The sequence below is a fragment of the Mus pahari genome, chromosome 18, assembly GCF_900095145.1.
Source record: "Mus pahari chromosome 18, PAHARI_EIJ_v1.1, whole genome shotgun sequence".
NCBI classification, from domain to species: Eukaryota; Metazoa; Chordata; class Mammalia; order Rodentia; family Muridae; genus Mus; species Mus pahari.
This window is the reverse complement of record NC_034607.1, coordinates 44,724,205-44,739,967: the sequence shown is the minus strand read 5'-3', so window position 1 is coordinate 44,739,967 and position 15,763 is coordinate 44,724,205. Positions and strand designations below refer to the sequence as shown.

At 43.4% G+C, this 15,763-nt stretch overlaps 1 protein-coding gene across 2 annotated transcripts; it reads right to left on the bottom strand.

Moving 5' to 3' along the window:
* Positions 1-4,066: 4,066 nt before the first annotated feature.
* Positions 4,067-15,749, bottom strand: Gpatch11 (G-patch domain containing 11). 2 transcript variants are annotated; one of them, XM_029531242.1, is made up of 10 exons: positions 15,650-15,749; positions 13,348-13,419; positions 12,037-12,263; positions 11,163-11,204; positions 10,195-10,315; positions 9,976-10,066; positions 9,064-9,180; positions 6,919-7,000; positions 5,416-5,501; positions 4,067-4,904 (listed from the first exon to the last, which is right to left on the bottom strand). In XM_029531242.1, the coding sequence occupies exons 2-9, from the start codon at positions 13,404-13,406 to the stop codon at positions 5,446-5,448; spliced, it is 795 nt and encodes a 264-aa protein (XP_029387102.1). In that variant the 5' UTR covers positions 13,407-13,419; positions 15,650-15,749; the 3' UTR covers positions 4,067-4,904; positions 5,416-5,445. The 2 variants fall into 2 exon arrangements, with proteins under 2 accessions (XP_029387102.1, XP_029387101.1); XM_029531241.1 differs by lacking the exon at positions 4,067-4,904 and having other exon boundaries at positions 5,280-5,501.
* Between the last annotated feature and the right edge of the window lie 14 nt (positions 15,750-15,763).

Here is a 15,763-nt window from a genome sequence, read left to right as displayed (position 1 = left end):
TGAGTTCCAGTCCTGCATCCTTTGGTGATCAACAGCAGTATGGAAATGTAAGCCAAATAAACCCTTTCCTCCCCAACTTGCTTCTTGGTCATGACGTTTGTGCAGGAATAGAAACCCTGACTAAGACAGAAACCATTCACAAGTTTATAGAACATTCCAGAGCATACAAAACAAAATCATTTTTCAAGGTCCCCTTCCCCCGTTTTTGGAATCTCAATAAATAGGGCAAGATGGAAGAGGCAGAAGAGGGAGGAAGCAATATTAAATTCCTAAGTGGTTGGCTGAGAGGAGGGGAAGGGATGATGGGGCTGGTATGAAAGATTCTGAGTCTTTTTATCTTACACATCTTGCATCTATAACAAAGCTTTAACAAAAGGTAGCTATGCTGTTGGCAGTAGTAGGAAACACTCCATCCGGACAGGAAAGAGTGCTTTCTACAGAGGAGAGGCCTTAGAAACGATACTTAAGAAACTCCCAAGAATATGAATGATTTAGAAGAGGTAAGACAAGACCACCTGGGGCAAGATGAGCTAAGGACAGAGCCTAAACACTGGAAGGAATGCACACAGGGGACATTGGGCACAGCAGGCCTTAGCTCCAAACAGCAGCAGGACATGCTGGATGATGATGTGGATTGCATCCTTGGAGACCTTGAGGGGTCTTACACTGTAGAGCAACAGATGAGCATAGTTGTGAGAGAGCCCCATCCCTCCGGGCCTTAGGGATGGTCCCTGAGTTCCCCTCCCTGCCCAGCCAATTAATGTAAAGGTCACCAGAACCACCAATCATTACGGGCCTAGTTGCTGTTGCTATAATCTGCTCTCAAAAAAATTGTACAAAGAGCTTATGAAAGAGAGGAGTCACCTCTTCTCTGGGAGCAGGGTGACCCCAGCACGCTGGAAAAATAAACCTCTTGCTTTTGCATCGAACGCAGTTCTTGAGTCCCATTTGGGGGTTTCCCAGTAGCTAGGGCTCACCATTAGTCTTACAGTTGTTGTACGATGTTTGAACTGAGCTAAATGCAGGCTTACCAGAGGTGAGATGCAGTGAGAGACTCCTACAAGGCATGTGGCTTTTTAGTTTTCATTAAAACATCTGTTGTGTCCTCTGACTGCTAGTGTGGTATGGCAAGGCAAGGTTCAGTGTTGGATGCTAAAACTACAGTGGAGGAGGGGAGAGGATATTGACCAGAGTTTAGAATGGTGAACATGGACTTCTATCATGGAAGGATACATGTCACCACAGTAACAATGTACTCCAATCTATCATCACCCAGAGTGGAAGAACCTAATGGCTTGCAAACAACAACCACGAGGAGATTATTAAGCCTGGATGTGGTTATTCTATTAGGTAATTGTTTCCCTTAAAAAGGCAATCTAGCGCGTGCGCGCGCGCGCGCGCACACACACACACACACACACACACACACACACACACAGAAACTATTCTTTAAAAAAAACTATTTATTTTATTTGCGTGTCCATGTCTTTGCATCGGATGCTCTGGAGCTGGAGATGCAGAGAGCAGAAAGAGAGCAGCCGTGCTAGATGTTAGCCACTGCCAAACAGAAATGAAGATCTGTAGGTGTTTGGTATACAGTTTTCAAATTTTCTAGGTAGAAAAAAAATTCTTTTAAAACAGACTAAGATTAGCTTTAATGAACAAATTCCTACCAAATAATATGGTCAGGGAGAGTTTAACATTTTACCCTTCTCTTACTGGTATTTTTACATTATGAAATACATATATTATCTTTTAGCATTTTTATTTACTTCTAAGGATATATTTTCTCAGTCTCCAAACCAGGAAATCCCAAGCATCTTAACCAGGACAACAGCAGGGCAGTAGAGCCTCACTTACTAATTCCAGGTGCACTTTTGAAAGAAACTTTTACCTGGTTGCTTCACTAGGAAATTTTTATCAGAGTAAATATATCATTTCTATTAAATACACATATGTAACAAGCACATACATGTAGACGTAACATAACTTTATACCAGATATATTCATAATCTACACATACACACGTATATTTACGTGTTATTATACATGTATGGTTGGTTGCATAATGGTGGGACCCAGTTTAAAATGAAATATAAGGTGCTTTTTAAGAGGGTAAGTGTGGGACAGTTGAATGGTCTCATGTGACAGTACAGGCTGCATGCCCGTTAAGTGTACCCTGTGTACACAGCTGCATGCTTATCTGAATGCCAGCTTTTCCAAGTCATCATCTGCAGACTCACTAGTCAGAGACTTCTAACATCCATTCCTACCGGAATGGTCATCAGAACTCGAGGTTCTCTGTCACGTTAACATTTTACTGTACGAAATATTTTTGTTCAATATTAATTCTCACAGTTTTCATCTTCAAACACACAAGAATGAATCTTCTTCTCTATGTATCATTGTGCAGCCTTAACAAATAATATTTTACCTTTGTTGTTATGCTGACCGCCTCAGTTGTAGCAATAAATATTTAGGCTGTCGTTCTTTTCTTTTTTTTTTAAGATTTTATGTATATGAGTACACTGTAGCTATACAGATGGTCGTCTTCATGTGGTTTTTTGCTTGCTTTGGTCAACTCTGCTTGCTCAGGTCGAAAGACATATTTATTATTATAATTAAGTAAACTGTTGCTGTCTTCAGACACACCAGAAGAGGACGTCAGATCTCATTATAGGTGGTTGTGAGCCACCATGTGGATTTGAACTCAGGACCTTTGGTAGAACAGTCAGTGCTTTTACCCACTGATCCATCTCGCCAGCTCCCTATAAATATTTAAAAGTTGACTTGTAATAGGTAAGTTCTTTGTAATAATAACAAAATCATATACCACTGTTACTCAGACAAACTAAGAAATATAATTTTCACATTAGTCCAAATTCAATTTTACAATCTTAAAAATCAGGAGGATCCACGGTTACTTTCAGTTGACGTGTCCTTTTACTTAAGAGCATACTCCCTTGTGTTTTCTTTACTCTCAACATTTGCTTGAGGAACTAGTCATATGTCTGTGGAATGTCCTCTACCCAGGAAGTGGCTTGTGGTGTCCCTATGGTTTAGATGATACAGTTACACCAGTTGCACTGACTTCAATCCTAACTGTAGCAGCACTGTTGTGCAAGCAAAAAGTCTCCACAGTATGTGGAGCCTGGCTAATGTTAATTTAGTTGTGTATTTTCATTTCCCATAGTTGCAATATTTTACTTCCATCTGGATCATTTATATTTTAGTCACTTTCTGCGGGTCTGAAGGCAGCCCTGCTTGCCAGTGGTTGCCGTCATGAGTCCTGTGCTCGGTATTACCAGATGAAGGCACAGCTACACAGCCCTGCTCAGGCTCACCTGGACACGCTCTAGCACTTCTATTCTTTCCCACTGTCTGTATCTGAAATTCCCCTCAACTTAAACAAAAAGTTTTAGGGACAGTGAGATGACTTAGCAGGTACAGGCACCTATAGCCAAGTTCAACCCCCAGCACTTAAACAACAGGAAAGAATTGACTTACACAAGTAGTCCTTTGATCTCTACACATGGTGCCCATGTCTACACCAATACCCAGATTACCTAATTTAAAAAACATAGTAAAAATACTGTGCATTATAATTCACATTTACTCAACACCTGCAACTTAACAGTGCTTGTTCTGTTCAGAGTTGAATCAACCCCGAGTTCAATTTTAAAACATGTTTGTCACTTCAAAGAACCCACATCCATTAACAGATTCATCATCTACTCTAGAAACCACCCCCCATGCCTCCTGGCTATAGATATGCCCATTCCATGAATATAAATAAATAGAACCTTACATGGAGTGTTTTCCATGTAAAAATGTTTCTGTCTTAGTTAGGGTTTTACTGCTGTGAACAGACACCATGGCCAAGGCAAGTCTTATAAGGACAACATTTAATTGGGGCTGGCTTACAGGTTCAGAGGTTCAGTCCATTATCAAGGTGGGAACATGGCAGGCAGCATGGTGCAGGACCTGAGAGTTCTGCATCTTCATCTGAAGGCTGCTTGCAGAATACTGACTTCCAGGCAGCTAGGATGAGGGTCTTAAAGCCCACACCACACCCGCAGTGACACACCTACTCCAACAGAGCCACACCTCCTAATAGTGCCACTCCCGGCGCAGAGAATGTTACAAATCATCAGTTTCCAAATTTCATCTACATAGCAGGTCTCAGTAATGCATTCCTCTTGTGTTGCCAAATAGGGTCCTGTTGTATGAATATGTAACTTATATGTTCCACACATATTTGGGTTTTTTACTACCTTTTGACAACTATGAATAAGATTACCCAAAGCAGAGAAGCAGGCTTGTAGGGGTCCCTTTCCTATGCTTAGAACTACTGAGTCATAGAGAGCTGCCTCCTCAGCGCTTTGCATACCCAAGACCTGTCTGTCCTTCAGACCCAGAGCGTAGTGTAGTGCCACCGGGATGTCGTCTGGTCACCCAGAGCGTAGTGTAGTGCCACTGGGATGTCCCCTGGTTACCCGGGGAAAGCTGGCTCTCCCGAGTCCTCTCGCTGCTCCGGGCTGCACTGTGCTGAAGACTTGGCGTTCCTTCAGTCGCTCCTCTGGAATGTTTTCCCTTGTGATGGTGAGGTGTTTCTGAAAGCAATGCATGCTGCCGCACACTCTTGGAGTTTAAGAAGTGGGAATTTAAGTACTGACCAGTTCAGATGGGTCCACTAGAGGGGAACCTCGAGCATGCGCACTTGGAAAAAACGCCCATGACTTTGATGTCTGACCCTGGACATGACCCAGAAGTGTGGAATCCTCTGACTCTTCATTCCTTTCCAACAGAGAAGTGTTTTATCTGACAGGGACGACTCAGCCAGTGGTGTGCTCTCTACTCCAGAGAATTCGTGTCTAGAAAATGCTATCCGGTGTTCTCAACAGCTGTGTTCAAAGACAAACCAGGATAAAACTACTTCAAGACACCAGCTCTAGAACACAAAGCAGGCTCCACAGCAGAGGCCGGGCATGCCATTTCTCCAAATTACTATTAGGTTGTCTGATTAGAAGGAGCTGGCCTTGTTCTGTATTCCAGCTTCACGCCAATGAGCTTAGCTTGTGCTGGTGGCTGAACTCAGGATCCTGAACAGGCTTGGCAGGCCCTCTACCATAAAGGTACATCGCAAGGCCTAAAGCAGACAACTCACTTCTTCCTGATTCCTATCTTACTTCTCAATTTATCCAAAGGAAGGAGGGGACTAAGTATGTAACCTGCTGGTACTCTTAAACTCTACAAGTATCACAATACCACATAACTTGTAATTGTTCATGTCTATGATACCTGTATTTGGAAGTAACTGTAACATGTTTCTACATCAGTGAGCAGTTTTATCCAAAGAAGAACAAATTTCTAAAAGAATAAAGTGCTATACAAGGGCATTCTTTCCTCACTCACATTAATAATTTTCTTTTATTGCGAAAAATCTCAGTCGTGATCTGCAGAGGTTGGTCCTGGGCAATTCGAAGATAAGTCTTCTTTATCTGTAATTTATGTGTGAGAAATCAAAGGTAAACACAAGTTTATGGTAAACTTATAGTATGTAGTATTTTTGATGAATCATGTTTTTTATTCCACAAAATAAATGGGGAAAAGATTAAAACAATAATAAAAACGAGGAGATGAGGGCCGAGGATATGGCTCAGAAGTTAACAGCTCTGGCTGCTCTTCCAGAGGACCTGAGTTCAATTCCCAGCACCACATGTGGCTCACACTGTCTACTTCCAGGACCAGGGGCTCCAATGCCTTCTTCTGGCCTTCATGAACACTAAATGTACGTGGTGCATAAATGTACATTTAGGCATAGCACCTACACGCATAAAAGTTTAAGAGATTAAAATAATTATGAAAAAACCCGTCATTCTCAAAGTCCTTAATTAGCAGTCAGTCAAGGTGAAACGGACAAGGAGACAATTGGCTCTGTTAAGATATCTGGCAAAGGTTAGACCAATTTCTTCTTCACAATGAAGAAGAATGGATTTCAACATACTTGACTTTTATGAGTCAGGGACAATCGTCTGCCTAAATAAAAATTAGTTCTAAAATCTTAATGCAAGCATCTATCAAAGAATGAATCTTCAAAAATAAACCATGAAAAAACCCATTATCTTCAAGGGTTTTTTGTTTTTGTTTTTGATGGTAATGGTCATTGAGACAGGGTCTCATTATGTAGCCCTTGCTGGGCAAGAACTCACTATCTACACCAGGCTGTCCTTGAACTCAGAGAAATCCACTTGCCTCTCTTGAGTGCTGGGATTAAAAATGTATGCCACCATACTTGGCCTTTATTCTTTAGAGTTGAAATTATTTCTTTAGTAAGAAAATGGTAAAAATTCCTTCTTCAGTTACTGAAAAATTAAATGTTGGATTTAAAAAAAAAATTATTTATTCTGAGCTGGAGAGATGGCTCAGCGGCTGACTGCTCTTCTGAAGGTCCTGAGTTCAAATCCCAGTAACCACATGGTGGTTCACAACCATCCGTAATGAGATCTGATGCCCTCTTCTGGTGCATCTGAAGACAGCTACAGTGTAGTTAGATATAATAATAAATAAATCTTTTTAAAAAATTTATTCTTATTTAATGTGCATTGGTGTTTGCCTGCATGTATGCCTATATGAAGATGTGATTTTGGAGTTACAGAGTTATGAGCTGCCATGTGAGTGCTGGGAATTGAACCCACGTCCTCTGGAAGAATAGTCAGTGCTCTTAACCGCTGAGCCATTTCTCCAGCCCCCAACTCAATTATTTCTATAGTCACTATTTCTTTGCAACATTGGCCCCACACTGCTAATTGAATGGAATAAGAAGACACTTCTACTACCTGTAGGAAATGTGAGTTTTATTAAAAACAAACAAGCACGCACAGGCATTATATTTTAAAGTATAAACCATCTTCCTACCTTCATAGGCTGTCCCACACCAAATGCAATACAGATGCTCTTCTCGTAAGTAGCCCGTGAGGATCTGCAGTTTTTCTAGCACCTGGGAAGAGGACACAGGCACATCAGTGGCTCGCACTGACCAGGACCTTGCTTCCTGGATCTCAGACCGGTTACTTAGGTCCAGGCTTTGACTGGAACACTCAGGGGTCAGAGCAGAGGGGATCTATCTGGGCATGTCTCAGCTGACTAACCACTTCTCCTCCAGAGACAAATGTGAATATAAAGATCATTTTTTGGCTACCTCTGTGATAATAAGTTTTTTGTTATTGTTGGTTTGTTTGTTTTTTTAAAAAGACAGGGAGGGTCTCATTATGTATTCTTTGCCTGCAACTTGCTATGTAGGCCAGGCTGGCCTTGAACTCACAGAGATCCATCTGCTTCTACCTCCCACATGCTGTATCGAAAGGTATGTGTCATTCTGCCTGTGGATAACTATGATTCTTAAAGACCTCTTTTAAAATCATTTAAGGAACTAGTTGAGTGGAGGGAGGACAGCCTCCTTGAGTTTCACGCATCAGAAGTCTCACAGTTACGCAGAAACACGTGCTGAAAGCTATGAGCGTTGCCTAGGTAAATTCCACACTAGTGACTCCAGGAGTTACTTTCTTGAATAATTACATTTAAAAATTCATTGTGCATGCGTGTCTATATGTGGGCACTCACTTGTGAGTGTGTCAGAGGAAAACAAGAGAGAGCTGGTTCTCTCCTGCCACCACGTAAATCCCACAGATTAAACTCAGGCTGCCATGCTTGGCAGCAAAGGCCTTCACTTGCTGAGCCATCTTTGTTCACAATCTCCTTCCCTCTGATTTTATTTTCCCTGTTTTGTGACTAGATACTGTACACAGCAGCACCACTTTTAGAAATTTGACAGGAAACAAAACCATCTTCAATCATTTACATTTGCAGTGAATCTGTCATCTGATGCTCGGGTTAGATGGTGGGCTAAAAATAATGGAGAAGTTGTAGGGGATTTTGATTTGGGGCTAGAAGCACAGTCCTGTAAATCAGCAGCTCTCAGCTGGGGGTGATTTAGCAATGCTTGGAGACAATTTTTGGTCGTCATAAGAGGAAGTGCAAATGGCACTTGGAGGACGGGGACCAGGTATATACTGTTGACACTGGCATGGATACCATTGCCTCAGGTTCACAGGAGAAGCTGAAAGGGAACAGCCAAGCTGTCTTCGGGAGTCAGAATGGACAAGCATGTACAGACACTGCCAAGTGCAGCCTTCTCCTCTGGGATGTTATAGCCCCACAGTGTCATAGCCTGACAGTGTCACAGCCCCACAGTGTCATAGGCCCACAGTGTCACAGCCCCAGTGTTACAGCCTGACAGTGTCACAGCCCCACAGTGTCATAGCCCTACAGTGTCACAGCCCCAGTGTAACCCAGTGTCATAGCCCCACAGTGTCACAGCCCCAGTGTTACAGCCCCACAGTGTCACAGCCCCAAAGTGTCACAGCCCCACAGTGTCATAGCCTGACAGTGTCATAGCCCGACAGTGTCATAGTCCGACAGTGTCATAGTCCGACAGTGTCATAGTCCGACAGTGTCATAGTCCGACAGTGTCATAGCCCCACAGTGTCACAGCCCCAGTGTCATAGCCTGACAGTGTCACAGCCCCATAGTGTCACAGCCCGACAGTGTCACAGCCCCACAGTGTCATAGCCTGACAGTGTCAGAGCCCCACAGTGTCATAGCCTGACAGTGTCACAGCCCCACAGTGTCACACCCCCACAGTGTCACCCACAGTGTCACAGTCCCACAGTGCTATAGCCTGACAGTGTTATCAAAACCAGCTAGCCCAGCCCACCACATGCTGTTCCTAATAAACACTGGATTGTAAGGTTGCTGGGGTAGTAGGTAACTTGTCAGGTGAGCACTTCATCTTATCTTAGTTTTCTTGTATGCGTGTCTGTGTCTGCCCTGTCTTCATTCCCTCCCCACCCCAGGTCAGGGTGCCAGAACCCAAACCAAGCAGTATGTGGTACTGCTACATATCCTACCATGCTGCCCACAGCAAAGAATTACCCAGCTTCAAGTGTGAACAGTACCAGGCCATGCCCCTGCTATGAGCAAACAGGCAGTGCCCACACCTACACTCAAATCTTCACTTGAGCACTCATCTTCATCCTGTTCTTCCTTTTCTTCTTCCTCTTCCTTAGTCTCCTCTTCAGGCCTCAACCAGTACCACGACTCCCTGGGAACCTGAATATTCTGAAAATACAGAATTATTTTTGTAAGACGCAGCTAAGCATACTTGTGGTGCTGTAACTGTGCTTGTGTTAACATGAATTTGTTCTTCCAGACAATATTTACAAGTGCTATTTCTCAGTAGAGCACTGGACCAGAGTGAAGACTGAAAGGAGAATTAGAGATTGTCTCCTAGTTCCCACGGTCAGTCTAGCAGGAGAGATGGGTGGTGGGTCTACAATTGTACAAGTGACTAGGACAGAGGTCAGGAAGTGTCAGGAGCACACGTTAGACAGCGGGAACACAGTGAAGCACTACAGTGCTCCCAAATGCTTACACAGCGTGGAAAATACACCAGTATGTGAGACCAAATGAAGTCATTTTACTTTCATTGTACTCCCCGTGGTTTGTAAAAGGTAAAGATTGCTTTGAAAACCATTCCTGTGTGAAATGAAAGCATTCCACCTTGATTTTTCCAAAAGACAGAAGATATGGACTAAACCTAGGTTATTCTGGTTAATTAGACGTCATGGGGAACAGAATTCCTATGCACTCCAGTTCTGAGTAATGATACTTCAAGTAAGAGAAAAGCTATTTAACCTTTGCTAGACAACCGAGGGAGTGGGCACCCGGATGAAGTCGGTCATCACCTGGCCAGTCACCACTGTGGGAGGTGCACGTCAAACGGCAGCTTCGGAGGAGAGGCGGCATAAACAGAGCATGAGGGCTTTTTGTTGTGATTTTTGTTTTTCTTTAATAAAAACATGAGTCAAACCATTCCAGGTACACTAACTGGCCTGGGAGCAGATGCCCGCCTACCTTCTGGGCATCCAGCTGCTGGCAAGCTCGCTGGCTCCTTCTCAGGTCTCCTTCGAGCCTCATTTCGTCCTGCTTACTCTTCAGTCGCATCCTGATGGGAGGAAGAAAGAATGGTACAGTGGGGTCTGCATTCTTGACTACTTTATAGACCCACACACGGAGGAGCACACCATAGTTAAGTGGACTAGAAGCCAAACGAGTCCAAAGCGATCGCTTTACCGAAACTGCTCGGCGGCCTTTGCTTCGTTTTGGTTTTTTATGTGGATTTTTCTCCTGTAGTTTTCCAACCTCTCCTCTGCTTTCCGTTTTAACAATGACTCGTGACCTATGCCACTTTTTCCTGGTCATAGACAAAAAAAAAAACTGATGAGGAACTTAGGAAATTACTGATTTTTTTTTTAAAGCTTCAAAACATGACCATTTAAATATTTAAGAAATTAAATGCAGTTCTCTCTTAAATAATCCAAACTTATTTCATTAAAATGGAAGCAGAAAACACTAGGGTTTAGTTTTTGTTTGGTTTTAGTGCCCAAATGCATGGCTTGATTTTGACAAAGGTCCATCTCACCCAACAGAGTAATGCTACACACATTTTTAAATATTAGGAAAACAATATCAACTATCATGTTTTCTTAAGTGTATGCTTTTTTTTCCTCTTGAATTAATCCAAGAAATTAGTCACAAAAGCCGTCACTGATAAATTTGCTTTGGAACATTTTTAGTACATTACAATAAATAAGAAGGCACTGTGTTTCCCACAGTTCTAAATCTCTCCCCCCCCCCCCCCCCTAGTTTTTGTGGCTCTGGGATCAAAGGCAGGACCATGGACTGGGTAGACAGGCACCCCACCAATGGACTTCATCCCTCGTCTTTAACTCTTTAGCAAGGTCTCACTATGTAGCCAGGCTAAGTTCTCCATCTTCACCTTCCCATATCTGCCTCCTAAATTCTGAGACTACAGTTGTGGAATTACAAGACTGGTCCCAGCTCCTCCATATATTTTATGATTTATATTCCAGTACTTCCATTTTATCAAAACTTACTTTTAAAAGATTTAGAGGTTTAATATTTTACTATTTCACAGGCTTTGGATGATATCAATTATAAGGGCAACCACCACATAACATGCTAAGCAAAACAATCTAAGTTATGGTTATAATATAATAAAAAATGACTTGATAATATACCTGTTTTGACACTGAGAGGAATTGGTTCAACAATACCATCTCCTAAAAAGGGAGGAAAAATTAGAAATATTTTATTTATCACAAAGTTCTGTCAGTCAGTAGAGTGCGTAACATTACAATGCTCTCTGAATCCCCCGCCAGTCTCATGAAACTGCAAACTGAATTCTGGGAACTAATACTTTTTGTCAACTAACACACTATCAACTAATACCTCGCCTGCGTTTAAATATCTCCTTCTCAGTAAGATCATTATCTATCTATCTATCCATCCATCTATCTATCTTCAAGACAGGGTCTTGCTATGTAGTCCTGGAACTCACTAGGTAGCCCAGGACGGCCTTGAACTCACAGAGGTCCATCTGCCTCTGCCTCCCCTGGGGCTTATGCCATTTTAAAAAGTGACATCACAGACACAACAGTCTTGGCAGGCAGAAATCTCTAGAGAAAACACATCCTATGTGAGAAATCAAAGTGATTAAGATAGAAAAAAGCAAACTGAAGCCATCATTTCTAGCCGCTGCATCTGAATAAGCAGTTTCATTTCCCAAGGGAAGAACGGCTTCTGCAACAGGAAGGTCACTCAGATCACTGCCATAGGTACAGGGCGAGCTGGGCAGAGCCCTGCCATGGTCTCATGGTTGCTGGTTGGCCACTGTGCTTCCCTACCCACCATGTGCCACCATTCCTCACAGCCTCTGCTGTCAGCCAAGTTTCTTCAAGGCTGTGGTGGGAGGCTAAGCAGTTCATGTTGGCATGGGAGGCATCCTAAATGGACGCAAGAAGACATCTTTTCAAAGGCTGTTAGCACCACAAATCCTAAGTACTGTCAACTTAGGTGTCCATCAGTACTGAGCCAGCTCCGCACACGACTCACCGCTCTTGCCCAGAGCCTGCCCACTCTTGTATCCCATCTTCTGGAGCAGAGCAAACCCTTTGTTTTCACAGCCGAGTGCATTCTTCAACCCCATGTCACGACTTTCCTGCTCTTTTTCTTTTATGCTTTTCTGCCTGTTTCTCAGATTAGCTTGCTGTTGCTTTTCTTCTTTCCGACGGGCTTCTCGGATCTGCCTCAGCATTGGCACGCCGGGTCTGACATCTTCTCTGAAAAAAAGAGCAGAATGCTGTAGGTGAGTTCCCAAGGTTTTGCTCCCCGTCTGCAGCAGAGCAATGAAGGGCAGTTACAGGCTGTGGGGAAACTGAAGGCAGTATAAAGTTGAGAATGTTAGAATTACTTTGGAGTAATTCTTTCTAAGAGGTAAATAACAATAAACAGTAAAGCCGAATAAAGGCCCAACAGGAGAATAAGATTCCACACAGGGAGGAGGCGGCAAACAATGATACAAGACAGAAGAGGGCACCCAAGTTGGATCAAGAGCAGAAGTAACATGGTTAGCCCTGAGAGAGATGAGAAAACACCTCTTATCTGTGGATGGACACAGGGTGTTTTCCAGGAAACAGGAAGACTGACTTTCTGTTTGTCTGTTTGCAGTCAGGGTTTCTCTATGAAGCCTTGGATGTCCCAACACCCTTTCTGTCAAACAGGCTGACTCGAACTCAATGGGATGGTCCACCAGCTTCTACCTACCAAGTGCTGGGATTAAAGGTGTGTGCCGCCATGCCTGGCAGGGAGGTTGGTTTGAATGTCGTATTTTAAAAACAAACAAACAAACACCCAATGTCCTGGAAGAGCAAGCTGGCTCACCAGGTAACCAGGTTTGCCCTGTTAGCCTGAGCACCTGACTTTGTTCTCAGAATCCATGGTGGAGGGAGGGAGGAAGTGGCTCCCAAATGTGGTTTTCCAATCTCCACATGGGTGCAGTGCCCGTCCCACAATGATGAATAAAGTTTAAAAATTAAAATGTATATTAAAAAGCATCCTGTGCTAGGGCAGTAGTCCAGCTGTCAGAGTTCTTGCCATGCATGCATGAAACCCTGAGTATCATCCCCCAAACTGCAAAAACCAGACATTGCGGCACGCAGCCTTTGCTGTTGTCCCAGCCCTTAGGAGGTAGAGGCAGGAGAATGAGCTGCCTAGTTAGCTGGAGGACTGCCTAAGCTACATGTACCCTATCTTAAAACAAACATACATGACCACCACCTCTACCCAACCAATGTCCTTATTTTATTCTATATGTGTCTTTTGGATATCCGGATACCACCAAATTAGATGTACACATTTACTTACTGAACATTAATGAAGGAATCCGACATGTAGTCCTCTTCTTCTGTCATGTTCTCCTTCATATGACAACACTACCTGCAAATCAAGTAGGACACAGTGTAAGAGCTATCATCATCATTATAATTTTAGTTTATCAAAATGGAAATCAACCATGGAGAGCGGCAATGCTTCACCATGCTCCCTTGTATACAAAGATAGAGAATCTTAGCACCCTTTGTATTAGGAACAGAGAGGCCGCCAACCCAACAAAGGTTAATTGGGAATGGTGTGGGTTTTAGAAACCTCAAAGGCCCTGCATTGACACAACTCCTCCAACAATGCTTTCCAAAAAAGTCCTCCAACTGGGTGGGAACCAAGTATACAAAACTATGAGCCAACTGTAAGCCATTCTAATTGAAGTCACCAGACCACCAGAGACAAATACTCCTGTTTTATCTTTTTTTTTTTTCCTCTCCCTGAGATCAGGCCACCCACCACCCCAGGCTGGGATGGAACTCACCATGTAGTCCATGCTAGCCTTGACCTTGTGATTCTCCAGTTATGAGACAAACTCTCATATAATCGTGTAGTGTTCACCAAGATGACCTGCTCCTAGTAAATTGTGTTGAGCAGTTTGTGTAACCAATAGGATTTTGTATATTAGAGTGACTTTGTTTTTGGTTTTCTGGAGGCAGGGTTTCTCTACGTAGTCTCGGCTGTCCTGGAACTCACTGTGTAGATCAGGCTGACCTTGAACTCCTAGAGCTCCACCTGCCTCTGCCTCTTGAGTGCCACCAGCGTCTGGCTTAGGGTGACTTTTTGGTCACACTATACACTGCACTCTGTAAAGTGGGTAGTATGAACGAATTGAGTGAAGTCAGTGGTCATATGTGAGAACACTCACGAAGCTCTATAGAGATGGCCATGTGGAGGATCCGAGGCACAAAGGAGTGAGCCAACTAAGTGTGCCTCTTAGAAAATGAGTCAAGCCCGAGATGAATCAGATTGGCCTGCAGTATCCTTATACATGACGGCTAGCACTTGCCTAGCTTAGCAACAGTCCAGCAGATAGGAAGAATTAGTTCCACTTTCCAGCTGGGAAAACTGAGGCTCAATGTGGCTAAATAATTTGTTCACAACCACAAAGAATACAGGTCTTGGTGATCTTGCTCCTGAAACAGAACAAGGTTGTAATTGCTGAGATGGGAATTGAATCCAGGGCCTCATACAAGCAAGGAATGTGCTCTATAACTGAGCTAAATCTCTAATTCAATCTGGATTATTTTTAAGGGAAGCATTTAACTCTACAGACATGATGGCCCTCTGGTGTGATTTTGGCATCCAGCAGTTCGAGGACAGTACGATCTACCTGTCTAAAAATACACACATACCCACAAAAGTCCAAGGGATTACACGTTACTTTGAAAGCTCTGCCTTTTATAGTTATCCCATCTTTTGCGTATAATTTTCACATAAAATCACACTGAAAGGTCACAGCTGGGCACTGCAGATTCATTAGATGATATGGTTTGAGGAAGTTAATTACCAATGGTGAAGACGTTATGTTAGGAAGTGGAATAAGGGGGCTGGAGAGATGGCTCAGAGGTTAAAAGAACTGTCTGCTCTTCTAGAGGTTCTGAGTTCAATCACATGGTGGCTTTATAACTATCTATAATGAGATCTGGTGCCCTCTTTGGGCCTGTAGGCAAACATGCAGTCAGAACGCTGTATAATAAATAAATCTTTAAAAAAAGGAGAGAGAGAGAGAGAGAGAGAGAGAGAAGAAGAAGAAGAAGAAGAAGAAGAAGAAGAAGAAGAAGAAGAGGAGGAGGAGAAGAGAAGAGAAGAATAAGGAATTAGGTCTTAGAATGTGAAGGTTCTCCTCCTATGAGGACAACATACACTAGCATTATTCACTTCCTTCAAATATAAGAATAAACAAACTCCACAAGTTGATAGATAACCCAGGTAGGTTTGCTGGTGGCCTGAACCATCACTTAAGAGTCACGAAGTGGTCAGGATTCTGGGTCTATCTGAGGGGGTAAATCGCACAGCATTTGTTGATGGTTGGAGGTGGTGTGTGTCAAAGAGCCAGAGCAAGATTAGGTGAAGCTCTTTGCCTGTTCCGAAATAATGGAGCAGCCACTTTCTCAACAGGAAGATTATAGGTGCTGCTAGCTTATTCCAGTATTGAGCCCCGAGTTTGAAGTAGAGCTACAGAATACACAGAGCTGGGCTAACTCTCCGGTGGGTGCCACCGGCCATCGCAGGCTCTTCCCTCCCGCTCTCCTCCCTCCTGCACCCTCCCACCAAAACGACCACTTACTGATGGGGCGTAGCTGACGCTGTGATGGGCGGTCACAGCCAACTTGCACCGACCTCTGTCATTCTCCTGGGCGCCTGCACACCCTAAAACCAGAGCTTTACTGCCCGGAACCAG

Bases quoted from the DNA above. Each gene is read 5' to 3' on its own strand.
- Gpatch11 (XM_029531242.1), bottom strand. From the start codon at position 13,406: ATGAAGGAGAACATGACAGAAGAAGAGGACTACATGTCGGATTCCTTC. The intron at 10,316-11,162 runs GTATATTATCAA...GTCTATGACCAG, and splicing joins TCCTCTCAGTGTCAAAACAG to GAAAAAGTGGCATAGGTCAC. The intron at 5,502-6,918 runs GTAGGAAGATGG...CATAAATTACAG, and splicing joins GTGTGGGACAGCCTATGAAG to ATAAAGAAGACTTATCTTCG.